The sequence below is a fragment of the Rhopilema esculentum genome, chromosome 12, assembly GCF_057945365.1.
Source record: "Rhopilema esculentum isolate cy_ngs chromosome 12, ASM5794536v1, whole genome shotgun sequence".
In the NCBI taxonomy this organism is placed as follows: domain Eukaryota; kingdom Metazoa; phylum Cnidaria; class Scyphozoa; order Rhizostomeae; family Rhizostomatidae; genus Rhopilema; species Rhopilema esculentum.
Genome location: NC_142826.1, coordinates 2709626 through 2730667, shown reverse-complemented (window position 1 = coordinate 2730667; position 21042 = coordinate 2709626). Strand labels below are relative to the sequence as shown.

The 21042-nt window shown below is 36.9% G+C and overlaps 3 protein-coding genes across 3 annotated transcripts; all 3 read left to right on the top strand.

Moving 5' to 3' along the window:
* Window positions 1-77: 77 nt before the first annotated feature.
* On the top strand, window positions 78-7275 carry LOC148958696 (polypeptide N-acetylgalactosaminyltransferase 10-like). The gene is made up of 6 exons (XM_089111946.1): window positions 78-1003; window positions 2631-2797; window positions 3636-4008; window positions 4717-4834; window positions 5964-6310; window positions 7140-7275. The coding sequence occupies exons 1-5, from the start codon at window positions 624-626 to the stop codon at window positions 6297-6299; spliced, it is 1374 nt and encodes a 457-aa protein (XP_088968072.1). The 5' UTR covers window positions 78-623; the 3' UTR covers window positions 6300-6310; window positions 7140-7275.
* On the top strand, window positions 7145-9651 carry LOC148958695 (uncharacterized). Its single transcript, XM_089111945.1, has 2 exons — window positions 7145-8294; window positions 9058-9651. The coding sequence occupies exons 1-2, from the start codon at window positions 7145-7147 to the stop codon at window positions 9501-9503; spliced, it is 1596 nt and encodes a 531-aa protein (XP_088968071.1). The 3' UTR covers window positions 9504-9651.
* Window positions 9652-11026: 1375 nt separating this feature from the next.
* Window positions 11027-20917, top strand: LOC135681571 (polypeptide N-acetylgalactosaminyltransferase 10). Its single transcript, XM_065196110.2, has 8 exons — window positions 11027-11922; window positions 13550-13716; window positions 14555-14927; window positions 15636-15753; window positions 16883-17203; window positions 18464-18562; window positions 19016-19153; window positions 19367-20917. Exons 1-8 carry the CDS (start codon window positions 11543-11545, stop codon window positions 19559-19561), a joined length of 1791 nt encoding a protein of 596 aa, XP_065052182.2. The 5' UTR covers window positions 11027-11542; the 3' UTR covers window positions 19562-20917.
* The last annotated feature ends 125 nt before the right edge of the window (window positions 20918-21042 follow it).

Below are 21042 nucleotides of genomic sequence, written 5' to 3'. Positions count from 1 at the left end.
TTCTGAGCATAGTCGTAAACTTAGGGGGGGCTCTGGGGCTTCAGCCCCTCCTGACGAAAAAAATTCTTACAAACAATATTTTTATTGAGAGGAGAACAAACATGTAACCCGCTTCAATTAGTGTCGATTTTCAGTGAATAAATGTACTCGGCCATTTGATATAAAAGAATGATCAAGTAATCAACAATGGAGCACGAGGAAGACCGTTACTGGTTTTATGCAAGATTGATCAATTGATTAAGTGATTGTATTTCGATTGCCTGGTACCCGAATTCACCAAAGCTGTGTAAACCGCAAATCGCAGCAGCAACAACACTTTGAATGAAGGGATTTTCATGTGTTTGATGCTGGCTCTCACAGATGGAACAAAACTCTCGGTAGAACAATTTTTCGAATAATAATGTACTTCCTATAAATATTTTACAAATAAAACAATTTAAAGGATTATTATGGATGTTTAATTGCGAACTAAGATATGAAGGAAACAAGAAATTCGATAGCAATAAACGACCGTTGATTTCTGGAGTTCGTATTGGGAGCCTCTGCCACGTTTCAAAACTGTGGTTCATACCTTTCAGCAACTTGTATCTTGCAACATTTATCAGAATCTAAGCGTAGTATAAATGGCTAACATAATAAGATGGAGAAGAAAGCCTATGTTGCTGGTCATGGTTGCTGCAACAGTGCTGGTCGTCGGATTCCTCAAGGTTCTAAGGACTTACAATAGCACAGAATCAATTATTGATAGAAGAACAGATAGTACATATTCTAAAGTCTTTCTCGAGGAAGAAAACAATAAAAAGACTACTGGTGAACTTCGGTTTTGGCCAGAGTTGAATGGCCCCTTTAATCCAAGTGATCCAGGAGAAGGAGGGGTGGCTGTAGCAACAAAACCAGAAGAAGAAATGCTGAAAAACAAAGCATATGCAGAATATGGATTTAATCAATTTATAAGTGATAAAATATCACTTCATAGATCTCTACCAGATCCTAGGCACTTCTTGTAAGTTTTACATATTTATATAATATCATTACCTTTATATTATTGACCTTTGTCATATTATGGCTGTCTGTTTTAAGGTTTTAGGTGGCACATCTAAGTCAGTAAGACAGTGTGGTGAGTTATAGCAAAATTTATGGGGGCTATTGTGGCAAAAATGGGTATGATGAGACATATATTTATGCACACATGCAAGTTTTGTCAGCAAACAGTGCCATGGCAATGTTTTTGGCAATGGCACACTACCAGTTTGGAAAGCATGTATAGTTTTGGCCACACAAAGGTGCAAGCAACAGCACACTATCAGTTTTGACCTAGGAGCCAATACCTTTGAGCTGCCAGCAATGCTGCTTATGCTTGCACTAAAATATATATTTATAATGCAAGCATATGCACGTTAAGGACAATGTGCTATGTGTTGGTTTTTCAAAGGTCTTAAACTCTTTTCAGTAACTTGTAGGTATTTATATATTAGGGCTCAACAATGTGTTTGCAAATCTACGGAATTTTATACATGCTAGTAAGTTTAAAACTTTTAGCCTTCTTAAAAACCATTTGCAACTTCTTTTTGAAATGTTTTTTCTGGAAGGTGCCTTAGGCCCACATGCCAAAGAGAGGTAAAAGTTCTCCACATATGAGTAATTTCAGAATTTTGTTGCTGTTTGATGGTTGCATTATCTGTTAATCTTGTTGTTTACAACTTAGTGTACACAAGACCTGTCAAGTTTCAGCTCACCATAGCCGAGTCTCAGTTGATCCAGAACGAATCCTGACCACCACACAAGCAAAGCAAGGTCACGGGGTGTAGCCCCAGACACTTTTCCTTTGCCATGCCCTGTAGTTCTTGGGAAACACCTTTTTTAAGCCATGATTGCAGAAGTTGTGAGGGATTGAGGGGGCTTTGTTTTCACCATTTTATTCAGTTTTTATTAAGAAAGAATTTATAACAGTTCATAATGATAAAATAATGTTAATCTGGTGCACTTGCACTGCACAGTTCATTGCAAAAGCACACAGCACTGTGAACCAGGATGCAGAGGAAGAAATGTACGTATGAGCAAGCAGACCGCTGTAGTGTAACTGGTATCCCAAATATCACTCTGACCGCTCCGATTGCAACTTAAGAGAGATTATGCTCCTCCTGTACACTTTGAATAAATTTACAATGTGTAACAATGCTAACCTGCTAGTCATGTAGGCTTGCCAATAATGAAACATCACTTAACCTGTGCAGATTTGCTGTTATCTAGTCATCCTGTTCCTGCTATTGTGCTATCATGCCTTGTTAGGAAAGAAGGATCTTGCTAAGATTTGCAACAAAAATTGAAAAATTTAAATAAACCAAGAAGTTTGTTGCAAGATGTGTGAGAATTCTGCTTTAATGCATGTGAGCGTGAGAAAGGACCGAAATGCCTGTGTCTCACGCAAATGCATGTGACTTGGTAGGTCTGATACACCTGAGCAAGATCTACTCACTACAGCAATATCAAGCTTATGAAATTCATAATTTTTCCAATAAAATGATTACTTATGTTTATCTTTGATTATTTCCCATATCCCTAGTATTGGTATCAAATGTTAAGAAAATGTGCCATTATCACCATCACTAATGGTTTTCCTATTATTTTAGGTGTAAAGAGAATAGTTATCCAAAAGTAATGCCCACGGCTAGTGTCATTATTATTTTCCACAATGAAGGATGGTCTACACTATTTAGAACAGTTCATAGTGTTCTAGACAGATCTCCACCAGAACTTCTTCATGAGATAGTGTTGTGTGATGATTATAGCAACAAAGGTTTGTTCTTTTATATCCTCAGTCAGAAAGAATCATCTCTGCCTATCTGGGATGAGTTGCCAAAGTTGATCTCACCTCTGCCACTGCCAATCTTAGAAACTAAACTTGTCCCAAGAATAACCAAGCAATTTATCAAGTTTGATGAATATATTGCCTTGAGATTTTGAAGCAATTACTTGTTGCAATAGTTTTCTTTACTATTAGGTATAAGTTTTTTTCTAAGTTGTACCAGTTATATTTACCAAACCCAAAATACACTTTTTTGCCAACATTTAGTTACAGCGTATTGCGCAAATCCTGTGTATTTTACATTTTTTTGTACCTAATAACGCATTGTAGGTATTACCCTTTTAAATGCCTAGTTATGTTCCATTGAACAATGATAAAACATTTGAACAAGAATTTTTTTTGTGCTTTCTGTAATGGATAATGGCCACCATTTTGCATGTACTAATGGAATAGTGAGCAGCCAAACATCATCCCAAAGTATGGACATTTTCCATGTATCTTCATAAATGTGAACTTAGGAAAGAATAGACCCATTACTCCTGCATGACTCCAGAGTGAAGCTGGATCTTTAACAGTGACTGACATAATTAGTGTTTGGGGGATAGCTCACCAAGTTGATATGACTTTAGAAATTTATCTAAAATGTATTCATATTCTGATTAGATAAAGTATGGAAGAGACTGTTTAAATCCTTTTATTTCTGCTAAAGAGAAATTGGTTCCAAATTTTGTTCAAAAAACTTTTTTAGACCAAATGTTCATGTTTGTTACTGTTACTGTAAGCAATGTTTGGTGGGGGTCTATGAGAAATATAATATGCTTGTTTTTAGATCATTTAAGAGATAAATTAGAAAAATATGTGGCAACACTGGATAAAGTGAAGCTTGTTAGAACAAAGCAAAGGGAAGGGCTTATAAGAGCAAGAGCATATGGTGCAGATCATTCAACTGGGGATGTGGTAATCTTTTTGGATTCTCATTGTGAGACAAATGTAGGATGGCTGCCACCACTGCTTGCCAGGATACAGGACAACTACAGAAATGTTGTCTGTCCAACGATTGACGTCATAGATCACTTGACGTTTTCCTATAGAGGGGTGGACCCTCTAATTAGAGGTACATTTAACTGGAGGTTTGATTATAAGGAAAGAGCTATAACTGACGAGCAGAGAAAGGAAAGGAAAGATGACACACAGCCAGTGAAGTAAGTGAATATTAATTGCTTTCTAAGAAAACTTTATTTGGCAAAAATATGTTTATCCTACCAACGCTAGCCAGGGGTCTGGGACACAGGCTAACCAACGCATGCTAGTTGGCTTCAGTCATTCGCGTTCTCTTTAAATGGGATTCAATGGCAAACCTCTCTACTTATGAAATAGAGAGAAGTCTATTGTCCATGTCTGTTGTCTAAGTCAATGGCTAAGGTCAAAGTCACCAATAGGGATGAAAGGACCAAGTTAGATGTCCTTCACATGAGAAAGTTCAGTTCGGGTGTGCTAATTTCCATTGCGTTAACATGGGAATTACAAACAAGCAGCTCAGGATTTATTAGGAAGAAAAATGACTTTGGATAAACCTTCATCAAAAAACGACATTGTAAGAGCCTTGCAAACGACACTTGCAAGTTCAGTTCGCCCCGATTGAGAAGTGTGTTCACATGAAAATTGGCCGGCGTGAGTTTCGAACCGGTCTGAAATTTTTCATGTGAACGCCTCTATGTTCAAGGGTGAAATCGGAACATCCTTTTTTAAATACCGGTGAGAACCGAAGAATCTTTGAAATAGTAGAGGCTTCAAGAATAACAAAACTTTATTGGAAATCAAACTTCTTATAATATACTTAAGAAAGATCAGCTTATTCAAGTTGTTAAATGTAATTCATATTCTTTACAGCTAATATACATTTTTTACAGATCACCTGTTATGGCTGGAGGTCTTTTTGCAATAAGTCGCAAATTTTTTGACGAGTTAGGGAAGTACGATCCAGGCATGTATGTTTGGGGTGGAGAACAGTATGAGCTTTCATTTAAAGTAAGTACCTTTACATATTTTTATGATCGCTTGCGGCCAAAAAAGGCCTGGGAAAGTGCGTGGGTTGGAAAGTGCAGCTGAGCAGCTGAATTGCTATTGCCCCTCTCGTTCATAATGCCCATAGACTGGTCAAAGTTTCTTATCAACCACACTCAGTGGCGTCCCTTGACCTTCTAGGCCAGGGAAGTGGAGGGTCACCAATAGAAATTACAAAACGAAGACATAGATGGAGAAAATATTTAGGTGCTATTTCACCTATGTAAGCGATGATTTTACCGACAAAGTAAGGATTTTGTGGACCAACTGAAGTTATTTCGACTAAGTATTGGAGGATGTTGTCAGACCCCCTACATTCCCTTTAGCTACGCCTCTGCCACACTTGGCAAATGTAGTCGATGCTGTCATGATGGGTTAGTTCATCCGATTCCAACCTGCTTCACTCACCCAAGAAAATAACGAGGGGAATTTGGTGTTTTTGCACACTCACTCTGCTGAAGCGCCTCTTTCATCTAAATTGGTGAGAGAAATGCCACAGATATCTATCTGGGGTAGCTTGGTACTAAAGACAAACAAAGTATTTTTTTCCAAAATGAAATCTGGGGCAAATGTGAACAAAATGGCTCTTGGCATAGGTCAGTTTACAGTAGTGGAATGTTTAAAATATAGCTTTATCAGCTTGGGAATCCTCCACTTTGAAAGTAACATGAGTTTAGTAGTCTTAGTCGCCTCACTTCTGAATGCAAGCAAGTTCAAGGCAGAAACAACTCTTCTTTATGGTTGGAGCCTATACCAAGCATTTCTCTTCCCCTTATTTATTAGACAGTCTTGGAGCAAGTAGATATCTCATTCTGTGGATGTCTCTTTCCAAATTCTGTGCGTTATTAAATGTTGAACAGAGATGAGAAAGTTGTCGAAAACTTTTTGGATGCAGAGGTAAAGATTTCCTGCGAGGGATCTACAGGCAGATATCTTGGTCCCATTTAAAGCCTAGATATTCATGATCTCTTTTAGCCTCAATAAACTTTCTTCAATATTGAGCAAGTTTATATTGTGCGTTATTTTAAATTTTTCTAATCAAAGATAGACAAGTGAGGATTTTTGGCTGATTTATTTTCTCTCAAATTTTTAGCTGTGGATGTGCGGTGGTCAGATGGAGAATATCCCTTGTTCACGTGTTGGTCACGTGTATCGTAGAAATGTACCGTACACATACGATAAACCAAATGCAGTACTCGTGAACTTTAGACGCGTTGCAGAGGTCTGGATGGATGACTTCAAGGAGTTTTTATTTCAACGAAGGCCCGAAAAAGCAAAAGTTGGCCGACTTTTGGCCTCACGTCGAAAGCCACAAAGCTACAAAGAAAACGACAATTTTTGCACAGAGAATATTCAACATTTTGTTAAAATAATCTTAAAAATGCCAATGACGAAGCAAGAAATAAAGTTAAAGATAACAGAAAATTGAAATTGAAACAGGTTTGAGCTTTTGTAGCAAACAAAGCCAATTTTGATTACACTATTACTCCACAGAATTAGACAAAATGTAGCTTTTTGTATATTTTGTTTGGCTGGCCGAATTTGGCCATTAAAATATTTCGTCGCAAACCATTCCAAGCATCTGAAATTTTTTTCAAAAGTTTGCTGAATTCTTTCCCAACATTTGATTTCCGAGGTAAATGGGTCTTATAAACATTAGTTTGAAAAATTTTTTGCGGTACAGAATTTGAAAATGGCTTTGAAAAAAGCAAACATTTTACAACATACTAAAAGCTTTTTCGTCTGACACTCCTCAGAGCATAAACGTCGGAATCAGGGTCCGAAAGAACACGATGAAAAATATATACCCAGTTTTGGACCGAAATAAGCCAATCAGAAAAATGCAAGCACATTAACGGCAAAATTGTCCAATCAGTGCCGCGAGCCTAAAGAAAAATTACCACTGGAGTCCAAGAGAGAAAACGGACTCCTTTGTCACAAAATGCTGCTTTGTCAACATTTTTAGAAAAATATCTTTTTAGCACCCCCTCCCCCCCCCTCTCTCCGAATTGCAACTCCCGATGAGCTATTCATAGGTAGCGAATTTTATTATAAGTACTCATCATTACAAGCAACATAAGCAAATTTCATTATAGTTTATTTAAAAATTCTAGCTTAGCTTATTACATTGGATTCTCATCGCCGTATTGCTTTGTTCATGACTCGCTTTCAAATTTCATTATTCTGTGAACGGTTTTGTGTCTCTTGTTTGTAAAAGATGTTGTTTTTAACTGAGAATAAAGACTAAAATCATTTAATTTTTTCATAGACAAAATGACTAGTACAGCAATTCATGACATTGATAAGACGAATGTGCCGGATGTTAGCCCTGTGAGTGAATTATTACACCTGATCCGTAAGTACGAGGAGCAGGAATGTGTCCCCTTCATCACTGGTGACACGTTTGGTCTTCCGGGGTTGGCAAAAAAGTCTGGTTTGCATCTTGTAGAAGCAAAAGCTGTGCAGTTCCCTCCAGAAGATGAACGAGATGAAGACATTTTTGATAACTACGATCTGCAGCTGAAAGTGAAAATCCGCGCGGATACAAATGTGTTTGGTAGCAGTTCAGATGAGAAAAGAAAGCTGCTACGTAGCACGAAACAATGGTTGTGTGGTCGCCACAAAGAATACACGAAAATTCTTGATCAAGAAGTAACGAAATCAGAAGCTACGTTCCATGAAGTGAGTGCAAATGTGCTTGTAGAAAGTTACATTGGTCATGATTTTATTGGGGATGTAAAGGATTCGCCATTTTTTCACGATTTTTGGAATAAGTACATGAATAAGATTATCACAGAGGGTGTTTGTTATGCAAAGAATATGGTACCTGATAATTTGAGAAAAAGTCTACAAAAACATATTGACGAATTGGCTCAAAAGACTCCAGTTGACTACCATCCCAATTCAAATGATATTATAAGAGATCTGGTTCACCCAGCCTTGTACCCGTATATCAAAGGTGTCAGTAAGCTCGATAAAGGTGCGAAATTGCCGCCGAAACTTCCTGAAGAAAAGAGTGATTTTTGGGGACGTGATTACGAGGAATCGAAGTTTCAATGGCTCCCAACACCATTTAAAATAACTAGCGAAAGAAAATGCCTTGTACAAGAATACATCAACAATCTTGACCAAGCCATATTTTCTGATTTGTACCGAGATTTGGAATCATTGTTTGAAATTTGTTTACCTTTTTTCGAAGAAGTTTGGTCATATGCCAAAGCAATGGAGTTTTTTCAAGGAGATGATCATGACCATGGAGATGAATCTGATGAAAATCCTACACTGGAAAAAGAATCTGTGTCTTTCAGTGGACAAGAATTACAAATAATAGTGAAAATTGTGGATTACAAACTCCAGCCTGGTCAGTCTTATGAGGGTGTGTGGCATGCAGAAGGAATGTCACATGAAAATATTGTCATGACAGGTAAGGGGTACACACTGTTCTTAAAAGGCAAATCCATCGGAGGTATTTGGAAAAAAGCAACCTCAGGGATACCGAAATTTGGGGGTCATTTCCCCCCTGCCCTAGCAAAATTTAGCATCGCTGGAAAGCCTGGTGGCATGGGAAACTTTAGAGAAGCTTTCCAATCCGCAGAGACAATTTTGAGCATGCCTTTGATTTTATCTTATGGGTTGGGTTATGTTAGATGTTTCGGGAGTAAAAGAAAAGATTTTACCGGATTACGTGGAATTGGAGAAGCTGAGTGCATCCTTGAAATCGTCAGAAGCTTTCTTCTAATTCTGTAAATCAATTTGAAAGGGGGCGTACGTCATAAGAGTAGCTTTTAAATCTATGATTGAGCCAAGCCAAGTGTAATTTTATAATTTTCTTTTTCTATGTACCCCAAGCATGTCTTTGCTAACTTTAGCTATCTTTTGCAGATTATTTCTTGAAGGAATCTATTGGCAGGCCAGTTAAATCATTAGCAGCTTGCGTTTCTTTGCTAGCTATAGAGTCTGATACCTGTACGACAAAACCAGTTCTGTGTTCATGATTTATGCCGATGATGGTTTAGATATTCTTCTTTGCTGAAAATTAGAGCATATTGGTTAAGCAAAGTAAGCTTTAATGCCCTGGGGGTTTCTTTTGAAAAAACCTTGAAGGTACCAAGATCATTCTAGCCAAAAAATTGCATATCTATAGTAAATAAAAGTTTTTCTGGAGATAAAGTTTTTGTATTTTTCAGGCATTTATTTCTTGGATAGAGATACTTCAATCGAGGGCGGGGATCTAAGATTCAAACGGGCCTTCACAGCTGCCGAAAGGAGGAAGATCTTTTGGAATGTGCCTCAAGATCGTCCTACAGTAGTTAACCAGTTTGCTGCTGAAGGTTTCATGCCGCTTGGATACTTCCCAACAGCTGATGGCTACCTACTTGTTTTCCCCAATTGCCACATCCATAAGATATCAAAGATGGTCAACATGGCAGAAAAGGAATCGGCCAGCCGTCGTATCGTTGTGTTTTTCTTTGTCAACCCCGAGAGAAAGATTGTGTCAACGAAGGAGGTACCCCCACAGCAAAATGTTATTACCTTAAAATCAGCAAAAGATTATCGCCTGGAGCTAATGGCAGAACGCAAATATGACAAGGCGAAACTAAATGTACGGGACATCGAACTCTGTGAACACTAAAAATGTCTTAATATGTTATATTTTGTCTTTTGTCGTTTTAACTTTCAGATATACTTTTTAGTGAATGTTTTCTGTAATCAGAAAGCTCTATATATATATATATTCATCCTTATGATTTGATTTACTCTGCGATGATAATCTAGATGACTTAGTGATATTGAGAGAGAGAGAGAGAGAGAGAGAGAGAGAGAGAGAGAGAGAGAGAGAGAGAGAGAGAGAGAGAGAGAGAGACTAAAATGAAAATAAAACTCTGGTTAAGGTATAAAGGGGGACCGTGGCAAATTTTGACTTTTCGATTGGAATATTTTTTTTAAACTTATTTCACCATTTAGAAAAGTTCCTAATTGGTAATTTTGATTTATGCATTCCATTATGATCAAGATCAAAACAGAACTCTTTTTGATGGAGTGGGTTAGGGTGGTTTTTGGTTGTGCTCAAAATTGGCACAAAAATACCTGTGAATTCATAAACTTGCGAATTTACAACATTTAAGGATATTTTCGTAAACCTGCATTTTTTTATTCAAGGTAAATGTTTTCGTTAGAATTTTTTTCTTTGTTTGATTCAGTTGATTCCCCTATCTGATTTCTGTGTTGTAAAAAAGCTTTTCATTTTGAGTTTTTCAATTCATTTTATGGGGAGGGTTGCTCTTCGGCCTAGCTTTTGTTCAGAGTTAAAAACTTACAAAATCAATTTTAATAGAGTATGTTAATAACGAAACTTAGAAGTTTTCTCAGTTATTTCTCTACCAACATGATAAAACAATCTTGCTGCCATGAAATTTTTGTTTTGAGTCTGAATATATATTCTTAAAATATTCTAATCTTCTTCAAATCTGACTGATATGGTTTTAGGGGAACATCGCCCGTTCTTAAATGTACTTTGAATAGCGAAATATCTCAGTTCTGAGATTCCATGTTATGAACATCGCAAAACAGGCAATTGCTGAAAAATGAGAAACTAATATGCAAGTCGAGGCTGTGAAATACACTCATTTTTTTATAAGAAACAAAGGTCGATGGATGAGTACTCCAGTTTCTTAATGTTCTGGAAATTTCAATACTTATTGTTTCTTGAGAGTTTCTTAATTATGTTGTCATGAATGATGTTATGAAATGTTCGTGACCTTTTTTATCACGTCAAGAGATTCGCTTCCGTTCTGACACTGTATTTAGATGTGGGAAGTATACTTTTATCCCTTGTGTCTTACGTTCTAGGCCAACAGGGCAATCATGTTCTTGGGTTTTACAAAATTTTCCTTTTTCTCAATTTTATCACGATTCAATAGTTTCTTAATTTTTTTGCTTCGAGTATTGAAGTTTCTTAATTTTTTCTGACTGTCCAGTACTCGTTTCTTTTAGCCAGTTTCTTTTAAAAGATGAGTTTATTCTTAAAATATTCTTAAAAATTGGATGATTCTGAGCATAGTCGTAAACTTAGGGGGGGCTCTGGGGCTTCAGCCCCTCCTGACGAAAAAAATTCTTACAAACAATATTTTTATTGAGAGGAGAACAAACATGTAACCCGCTTCAATTAGTGTCGATTTTCAGTGAATAAATGTACTCGGCCATTTGATATAAAAGAATGATCAAGTAATCAACAATGGAGCACGAGGAAGACCGTTACTGGTTTTATGCAAGATTGATCAATTGATTAAGTGATTGTATTTCGATTGCCTGGTACCCGAATTCACCAAAGCTGTGTAAACCGCAAATCGCAGCAGCAACAACACTTTGAATGAAGGGATTTTCATGTGTTTGATGCTGGCTCTCACAGATGGAACAAAACTCTCGGTAGAACAATTTTTCGAATAATAATGTACTTCCTATAAATATTTTACAAATAAAACAATTTAAAGGATTATTATGGATGTTTAATTGCGAACTAAGATATGAAGGAAACAAGAAATTCGATAGCAATAAACGACCGTTGATTTCTGGAGTTCGTATTGGGAGCCTCTGCCACGTTTCAAAACTGTGGTTCATACCTTTCAGCAACTTGTATCTTGCAACATTTATCAGAATCTAAGCGTAGTATAAATGGCTAACATAATAAGATGGAGAAGAAAGCCTATGTTGCTGGTCATGGTTGCTGCAACAGTGCTGGTCGTCGGATTCCTCAAGGTTCTAAGGACTTACAATAGCACAGAATCAATTATTGATAGAAGAACAGATAGTACATATTCTAAAGTCTTTCTCGAGGAAGAAAACAATAAAAAGACTACTGGTGAACTTCGGTTTTGGCCAGAGTTGAATGGCCCCTTTAATCCAAGTGATCCAGGAGAAGGAGGGGTGGCTGTAGCAACAAAACCAGAAGAAGAAATGCTGAAAAACAAAGCATATGCAGAATATGGATTTAATCAATTTATAAGTGATAAAATATCACTTCATAGATCTCTACCAGATCCTAGGCACTTCTTGTAAGTTTTACATATTTATATAATATCATTACCTTTATATTATTGACCTTTGTCATATTATGGCTGTCTGTTTTAAGGTTTTAGGTGGCACATCTAAGTCAGTAAGACAGTGTGGTGAGTTATAGCAAAATTTATGGGGGCTATTGTGGCAAAAATGGGTATGATGAGACATATATTTATGCACACATGCAAGTTTTGTCAGCAAACAGTGCCATGGCAATGTTTTTGGCAATGGCACACTACCAGTTTGGAAAGCATGTATAGTTTTGGCCACACAAAGGTGCAAGCAACAGCACACTATCAGTTTTGACCTAGGAGCCAATACCTTTGAGCTGCCAGCAATGCTGCTTATGCTTGCACTAAAATATATATTTATAATGCAAGCATATGCACGTTAAGGACAATGTGCTATGTGTTGGTTTTTCAAAGGTCTTAAACTCTTTTCAGTAACTTGTAGGTATTTATATATTAGGGCTCAACAATGTGTTTGCAAATCTACGGAATTTTATACATGCTAGTAAGTTTAAAACTTTTAGCCTTCTTAAAAACCATTTGCAACTTCTTTTTGAAATGTTTTTTCTGGAAGGTGCCTTAGGCCCACATGCCAAAGAGAGGTAAAAGTTCTCCACATATGAGTAATTTCAGAATTTTGTTGCTGTTTGATGGTTGCATTATCTGTTAATCTTGTTGTTTACAACTTAGTGTACACAAGACCTGTCAAGTTTCAGCTCACCATAGCCGAGTCTCAGTTGATCCAGAACGAATCCTGACCACCACACAAGCAAAGCAAGGTCACGGGGTGTAGCCCCAGACACTTTTCCTTTGCCATGCCCTGTAGTTCTTGGGAAACACCTTTTTTAAGCCATGATTGCAGAAGTTGTGAGGGATTGAGGGGGCTTTGTTTTCACCATTTTATTCAGTTTTTATTAAGAAAGAATTTATAACAGTTCATAATGATAAAATAATGTTAATCTGGTGCACTTGCACTGCACAGTTCATTGCAAAAGCACACAGCACTGTGAACCAGGATGCAGAGGAAGAAATGTACGTATGAGCAAGCAGACCGCTGTAGTGTAACTGGTATCCCAAATATCACTCTGACCGCTCCGATTGCAACTTAAGAGAGATTATGCTCCTCCTGTACACTTTGAATAAATTTACAATGTGTAACAATGCTAACCTGCTAGTCATGTAGGCTTGCCAATAATGAAACATCACTTAACCTGTGCAGATTTGCTGTTATCTAGTCATCCTGTTCCTGCTATTGTGCTATCATGCCTTGTTAGGAAAGAAGGATCTTGCTAAGATTTGCAACAAAAATTGAAAAATTTAAATAAACCAAGAAGTTTGTTGCAAGATGTGTGAGAATTCTGCTTTAATGCATGTGAGCGTGAGAAAGGACCGAAATGCCTGTGTCTCACGCAAATGCATGTGACTTGGTAGGTCTGATACACCTGAGCAAGATCTACTCACTACAGCAATATCAAGCTTATGAAATTCATAATTTTTCCAATAAAATGATTACTTATGTTTATCTTTGATTATTTCCCATATCCCTAGTATTGGTATCAAATGTTAAGAAAATGTGCCATTATCACCATCACTAATGGTTTTCCTATTATTTTAGGTGTAAAGAGAATAGTTATCCAAAAGTAATGCCCACGGCTAGTGTCATTATTATTTTCCACAATGAAGGATGGTCTACACTATTTAGAACAGTTCATAGTGTTCTAGACAGATCTCCACCAGAACTTCTTCATGAGATAGTGTTGTGTGATGATTATAGCAACAAAGGTTTGTTCTTTTATATCCTCAGTCAGAAAGAATCATCTCTGCCTATCTGGGATGAGTTGCCAAAGTTGATCTCACCTCTGCCACTGCCAATCTTAGAAACTAAACTTGTCCCAAGAATAACCAAGCAATTTATCAAGTTTGATGAATATATTGCCTTGAGATTTTGAAGCAATTACTTGTTGCAATAGTTTTCTTTACTATTAGGTATAAGTTTTTTTCTAAGTTGTACCAGTTATATTTACCAAACCCAAAATACACTTTTTTGCCAACATTTAGTTACAGCGTATTGCGCAAATCCTGTGTATTTTACATTTTTTTGTACCTAATAACGCATTGTAGGTATTACCCTTTTAAATGCCTAGTTATGTTCCATTGAACAATGATAAAACATTTGAACAAGAATTTTTTTTGTGCTTTCTGTAATGGATAATGGCCACCATTTTGCATGTACTAATGGAATAGTGAGCAGCCAAACATCATCCCAAAGTATGGACATTTTCCATGTATCTTCATAAATGTGAACTTAGGAAAGAATAGACCCATTACTCCTGCATGACTCCAGAGTGAAGCTGGATCTTTAACAGTGACTGACATAATTAGTGTTTGGGGGATAGCTCACCAAGTTGATATGACTTTAGAAATTTATCTAAAATGTATTCATATTCTGATTAGATAAAGTATGGAAGAGACTGTTTAAATCCTTTTATTTCTGCTAAAGAGAAATTGGTTCCAAATTTTGTTCAAAAAACTTTTTTAGACCAAATGTTCATGTTTGTTACTGTTACTGTAAGCAATGTTTGGTGGGGGTCTATGAGAAATATAATATGCTTGTTTTTAGATCATTTAAGAGATAAATTAGAAAAATATGTGGCAACACTGGATAAAGTGAAGCTTGTTAGAACAAAGCAAAGGGAAGGGCTTATAAGAGCAAGAGCATATGGTGCAGATCATTCAACTGGGGATGTGGTAATCTTTTTGGATTCTCATTGTGAGACAAATGTAGGATGGCTGCCACCACTGCTTGCCAGGATACAGGACAACTACAGAAATGTTGTCTGTCCAACGATTGACGTCATAGATCACTTGACGTTTTCCTATAGAGGGGTGGACCCTCTAATTAGAGGTACATTTAACTGGAGGTTTGATTATAAGGAAAGAGCTATAACTGACGAGCAGAGAAAGGAAAGGAAAGATGACACACAGCCAGTGAAGTAAGTGAATATTAATTGCTTTCTAAGAAAACTTTATTTGGCAAAAATATGTTTATCCTACCAACGCTAGCCAGGGGTCTGGGACACAGGCTAACCAACGCATGCTAGTTGGCTTCAGTCATTCGCGTTCTCTTTAAATGGGATTCAATGGCAAACCTCTCTACTTATGAAATAGAGAGAAGTCTATTGTCCATGTCTGTTGTCTAAGTCAATGGCTAAGGTCAAAGTCACCAATAGGGATGAAAGGACCAAGTTAGATGTCCTTCACATGAGAAAGTTCAGTTCGGGTGTGCTAATTTCCATTGCGTTAACATGGGAATTACAAACAAGCAGCTCAGGATTTATTAGGAAGAAAAATGACTTTGGATAAACCTTCATCAAAAAACGACATTGTAAGAGCCTTGCAAACGACACTTGCAAGTTCAGTTCGCCCCGATTGAGAAGTGTGTTCACATGAAAATTGGCCGGCGTGAGTTTCGAACCGGTCTGAAATTTTTCATGTGAACGCCTCTATGTTCAAGGGTGAAATCGGAACATCCTTTTTTAAATACCGGTGAGAACCGAAGAATCTTTGAAATAGTAGAGGCTTCAAGAATAACAAAACTTTATTGGAAATCAAACTTCTTATAATATACTTAAGAAAGATCAGCTTATTCAAGTTGTTAAATGTAATTCATATTCTTTACAGCTAATATACATTTTTTACAGATCACCTGTTATGGCTGGAGGTCTTTTTGCAATAAGTCGCAAATTTTTTGACGAGTTAGGGAAGTACGATCCAGGCATGTATGTTTGGGGTGGAGAACAGTATGAGCTTTCATTTAAAGTAAGTACCTTTACATATTTTTATGATCGCTTGCGGCCAAAAAAGGCCTGGGAAAGTGCGTGGGTTGGAAAGTGCAGCTGAGCAGCTGAATTGCTATTGCCCCTCTCGTTCATAATGCCCATAGACTGGTCAAAGTTTCTTATCAACCACACTCAGTGGCGTCCCTTGACCTTCTAGGCCAGGGAAGTGGAGGGTCACCAATAGAAATTACAAAACGAAGACATAGATGGAGAAAATATTTAGGTGCTATTTCACCTATGTAAGCGATGATTTTACCGACAAAGTAAGGATTTTGTGGACCAACTGAAGTTATTTCGACTAAGTATTGGAGGATGTTGTCAGACCCCCTACATTCCCTTTAGCTACGCCTCTGCCACACTTGGCAAATGTAGTCGATGCTGTCATGATGGGTTAGTTCATCCGATTCCAACCTGCTTCACTCACCCAAGAAAATAACGAGGGGAATTTGGTGTTTTTGCACACTCACTCTGCTGAAGCGCCTCTTTCATCTAAATTGGTGAGAGAAATGCCACAGATATCTATCTGGGGTAGCTTGGTACTAAAGACAAACAAAGTATTTTTTTCCAAAATGAAATCTGGGGCAAATGTGAACAAAATGGCTCTTGGCATAGGTCAGTTTACAGTAGTGGAATGTTTAAAATATAGCTTTATCAGCTTGGGAATCCTCCACTTTGAAAGTAACATGAGTTTAGTAGTCTTAGTCGCCTCACTTCTGAATGCAAGCAAGTTCAAGGCAGAAACAACTCTTCTTTATGGTTGGAGCCTATACCAAGCATTTCTCTTCCCCTTATTTATTAGACAGTCTTGGAGCAAGTAGATATCTCATTCTGTGGATGTCTCTTTCCAAATTCTGTGCGTTATTAAATGTTGAACAGAGATGAGAAAGTTGTCGAAAACTTTTTGGATGCAGAGGTAAAGATTTCCTGCGAGGGATCTACAGGCAGATATCTTGGTCCCATTTAAAGCCTAGATATTCATGATCTCTTTTAGCCTCAATAAACTTTCTTCAATATTGAGCAAGTTTATATTGTGCGTTATTTTAAATTTTTCTAATCAAAGATAGACAAGTGAGGATTTTTGGCTGATTTATTTTCTCTCAAATTTTTAGCTGTGGATGTGCGGTGGTCAGATGGAGAATATCCCTTGTTCACGTGTTGGTCACGTGTATCGTAGAAATGTACCGTACACATACGATAAACCAAATGCAGTACTCGTGAACTTTAGACGCGTTGCAGAGGTCTGGATGGATGACTTCAAGGAGTTTTTATTTCAACGAAGGCCTGAAATACGCGATGCTGATCCGGGAGACATCAGCGAGCGAAAGAAAATCCGCCAAAGGCTGCAATGCAAGAGCTTTGGGTGGTATCTGGCAAACGTTATAAAAGATACCGTAAGAACAAAATACGAACCCGATCGAGGCTATGGTGAGGTGAGAAGCAATCTTCGATTTGAAAGCTTTGTCCATCGGTCATATTGTCGTTATGTTATTGTTCTTTAAATGTTATAAAAATGATTGTATTGAAAAGACAGCTAATGATTTCTAAAATTAAAAGTAAACAATATTACATAATGAATGTTCTTATATACATATTTTATATACATTTATGTTTAAGATATAATGCTGCCGTTTTGAAATGATTCGAAATATGGATAAAATGGCGATTATTGCAATCATTGTTTCAGCCAGTAAGCAACCACGAACACATCACGTGGTTGAAGAATCAATGTTAGAAAACATACACCTTCCGTCTGCATACAACCTGATTGCTTTCCCAATTTTCTCGTCTCAAATCGTTTTCATTGAATATTTTGGCATTCTCTGTATCCGAATTACATTTTGTTTCGGCATGCTCATGTCTGGAAATACGATATGGCGTTGGTTTTTCTTTTAGAGTTTATTGGTTGATGCCCATTTGAAAATGTATTTTTATACCTGCAAATCTCTGAGCAGTATGTCTTACCAAACATGAATTTAATAGGCACGAAATATCGCTAAACTTTTTCCTTGGTAATGAGAGATAATAGTGGCCTCAAATTGGCTAAGCCAAGTTATTTTCAATCAAACCAGAGTATGAACCATTGTTCATCTGTTCTCTTTTTCTTCCGTTTCCAACCCTGAAGTCTTTCATACCTTGCGTCAAATTCAGTTTGTTTTCCCATGCAATGTTGAAACTTGACAATAAAAAATATGCACCTTATTTGCTTGCTATTAGATAGAATTTGGATTTAAGGAAAAAAATTTAGGTTTTAGGTCCAAAGATAATAATGAGAACCTTCGTCACCTGGGACTGTAATTCTTTGTTTTGCCCTCACCCCGCATTTTTATCGATTTTGCCCTCCCTCATTGCCTGCTTAACAAATATTAAACATTCCTTTGATTATTTGAAATTTTCTTATCGACTGGAAAAGAATTTGAACGCTTTGCAACTGAGGCATACAATGTTATTTAGCAAGGTTAGATAAAATCTTAGAAGTATTCTTTGTTGGGATAATGATGCTAACAGACGAAGTTTATTAAGAAGAAGTTCAAAGCCACGTGATAGCAACAATCAGCTATCAGCAAATCTGTACGAAAACATGTAGCTATGATTGATAAGAAACATTACTGTGCCAAATTTTGTATACATTGTTAATTTCAAGTTTAAATGTGTTAACTACTTCTAACTAATGGCAATCTGTTGATATTTAGATTCGTAATATCGAAACCGGAGGCTGCTTGGATACTTTAGCTCGAAGAGATGGTGCAACAATCGCTTTGTATCAGTGTCATGGTCAAGGAGGAAATCAGGTTAAATTCTGAATAATTTTTTGCGATGTTGTAATGTTGCGAGGGTCTCGACAAATGCAGGCCAGGCGACTTTAAGTAATATTTCAAATTTTAACCTGCGTTGTGATGTTTTTGTAATAGGAAATGTTCCAATAACAGATTGTCGGTTTGAAGAGACGTATTGATCTTTCCTTCGGCCAATGAGTCAACTGAGCTATGCTGCTAAATCGTGCTAAAATCATGTTTGTAGAATTTTCAGATCGTTATAACATATTTGCTGTGTAGAATTAACCAAAGGACGAGTCATAGGTGTAGGGTTCAAAATGGTAGGGTTTTGTATGCTCGCCAGTGTTCGCCACTTCTCGCTACCTCTCGTCACTGCTCACTACTGTTCGCTACCTCTCGCCACAAGCATATTTCTACGTAATTAAATATTTTACACTGACTTACCGATTCTTTGCATTTTGTTTCTAGTTTTTCCATTGGACTGCCATTTACGAGTTTCGTCAGAATGAAGAAGACTGTTTAGATGCTCGCTACGCTGATCTTAATAACGTCTATATCGAAAAATGCCACGAGATGGGAGGCAATCAGAAATGGGAATACAGAGAGGTTAGTTATTTCGGAAACACTAACCTTGGCTTTATGTTCTTTGCTGCTGTACGGAAATCATCCCCAATATACACTAACAAACTTAGGCCACTTGGAACCCATACCTTTCTGTCCTCTATTTGCCTTTTTTATTAGAAGCAAAGGTAAATTAAAGGCTGTTTGTGTTGTTAATTTTGAGCATTTCTTTACTCTGACTGCTTTTACTTTTTGTAGGACAAGCATATTTTCCATCATGGCACAGGACTGTGTCTTGAAGGCGGAGTAAATGGTAATGCATATAGCCTTTTTATGAAGCAATGTGATGCTAGCAATACAAAACAGAAGTGGAAGATACACACTGAGTCCTCGCACACCACACCTGCGTGGGCACGTATAGCCAAGGACCTTGATAAGTTCAAAGAGACATAGAATTTTATCGTCGCTATTAACACAAATAGATGTGATGAATCGCATTTTCTAAACATTTATTCGAACAGATCTTATAGAGTAACGCAATATCCATTGAAAGCAAAAATTTTGACTCTCTGTTCCAAGAAATCAATTTTTGAATTGTTTTGTTATTGTCATCGTCGAATATTCAAATCTGTTTTCAATAAGGACCATTTTCATCCCATTTACTGTAAAACCAGAACTTTTTGACGCATTTCTGGAATCTTGACATGCCTTAAGTTCTTCAAGAAATAAATTGGTTTAAGAGGCTTACCAGTAAAAAGCACTCTTTTATATTTTTAACCTATCCTCTCCACATAGTTTCGAAATTCCATTTAGATATTCTTGGTTTTGATATCGAAAGTCGTTTAGATCACTATAATATGTAGATAACTCTATTATCTTTTAGGTCTAATAAATTTTTAACTAAGCGCATAAATTTTATACCCTTCACTTTGTATTCACCGTCACGGTGGGTGAAGGAATATTAGCCTGATACACTGAAACTGAAATATCTGCATCCAACGATTGTTATGGTACATCGTAATATTTTGTTCAGCTTATTCATACCTTAGAATTGTATTAAAACTTAGTTATGGAAAAATTTTATTCCAAATTTCTTGTAATTTAATGTTTTATAATTCCTGGTTATTTCACAGAATCTTTTCGTCTTTTGCAAGTGGTCTCAGGTTAAATAGGGAAGTCAAATGTGAGGTTAAATAAAAAATGGAAAGATAGTTCTTAAAGGGGTCGTAGTAAAAGACTATAGTGTTAACGAGGTTTGTCTATCTTCTCAATGCCCCCAAAAGGATAGTAATTTGGCAGCCTTTGCTGTCTAGGTTGTGTCACTAAGTTGAATCTTCGAGCAAAATAGCTGCGAGCAAGTACGATGCCTGCCAAATGTTCTTGGAACACGTTGCATTTTATATCTTTGATTATTTTTCCGAAAAAATTACTTCTTTTGCCCCCTCCCCCCTAGAGCAATGTTGTTGGTTTAGACAAATATCACAAAAGAATCGCAAACGAAGATACTTCCTAATTCCCTTACCCGTTTCATACTAAACCAACATTGTACAGTGGAGAAGAGGGGGTTGGCTGAGTTTGACCTTGCAAACTGACGCAAGTATTGCAAGACTTCTGTTATTCTACAGGAAACGTTTTTCCAGTGGCCGCTTGCTCTTACCAACATCACTGTTTAAATGTCATAAAAATATGAGAATTGTTAAATAGAAATAAGCATTTAGCTTTTGAAGCTCAACTGATTATTCTCAAGTTTCTTTTCGTGTATTTTTGATTCACCTGCTAACTACAGATCCATATTTAAGTCATCGCTTGTGTCTTTACTGCTCTATATATACTTTTTTACAAGGTAGTTCCTAAGGAAATGAAACGTCTGTTTTATAATTAAAAGACTATGGTTACAAAGGGAAAGTCAAGCACCAGCTTTGTAAAAAATATCT

What these genes read in the sequence shown, in the direction of transcription:
- LOC148958696 (XM_089111946.1), top strand. Translation starts at nt 624, where the DNA reads ATGGCTAACATAATAAGATGGAGAAGAAAGCCTATGTTGCTGGTCATG. An exon ending in TGATGATTATAGCAACAAAG is followed by an intron (nt 2,798 to 3,635) that starts GTTTGTTCTTTT and finishes GCTTGTTTTTAG; the next exon opens with ATCATTTAAGAGATAAATTA. An exon ending in GATGACACACAGCCAGTGAA is followed by an intron (nt 4,009 to 4,716) that starts GTAAGTGAATAT and finishes CATTTTTTACAG; the next exon opens with ATCACCTGTTATGGCTGGAG.
- LOC148958695 (XM_089111945.1), top strand. Translation starts at nt 7,145, where the DNA reads ATGACTAGTACAGCAATTCATGACATTGATAAGACGAATGTGCCGGAT. An exon ending in TGAAAATATTGTCATGACAG is followed by an intron (nt 8,295 to 9,057) that starts GTAAGGGGTACA and finishes TGTATTTTTCAG; the next exon opens with GCATTTATTTCTTGGATAGA.
- LOC135681571 (XM_065196110.2), top strand. Translation starts at nt 11,543, where the DNA reads ATGGCTAACATAATAAGATGGAGAAGAAAGCCTATGTTGCTGGTCATG. An exon ending in GATGACACACAGCCAGTGAA is followed by an intron (nt 14,928 to 15,635) that starts GTAAGTGAATAT and finishes CATTTTTTACAG; the next exon opens with ATCACCTGTTATGGCTGGAG. An exon ending in AGAAATGGGAATACAGAGAG is followed by an intron (nt 19,154 to 19,366) that starts GTTAGTTATTTC and finishes TACTTTTTGTAG; the next exon opens with GACAAGCATATTTTCCATCA.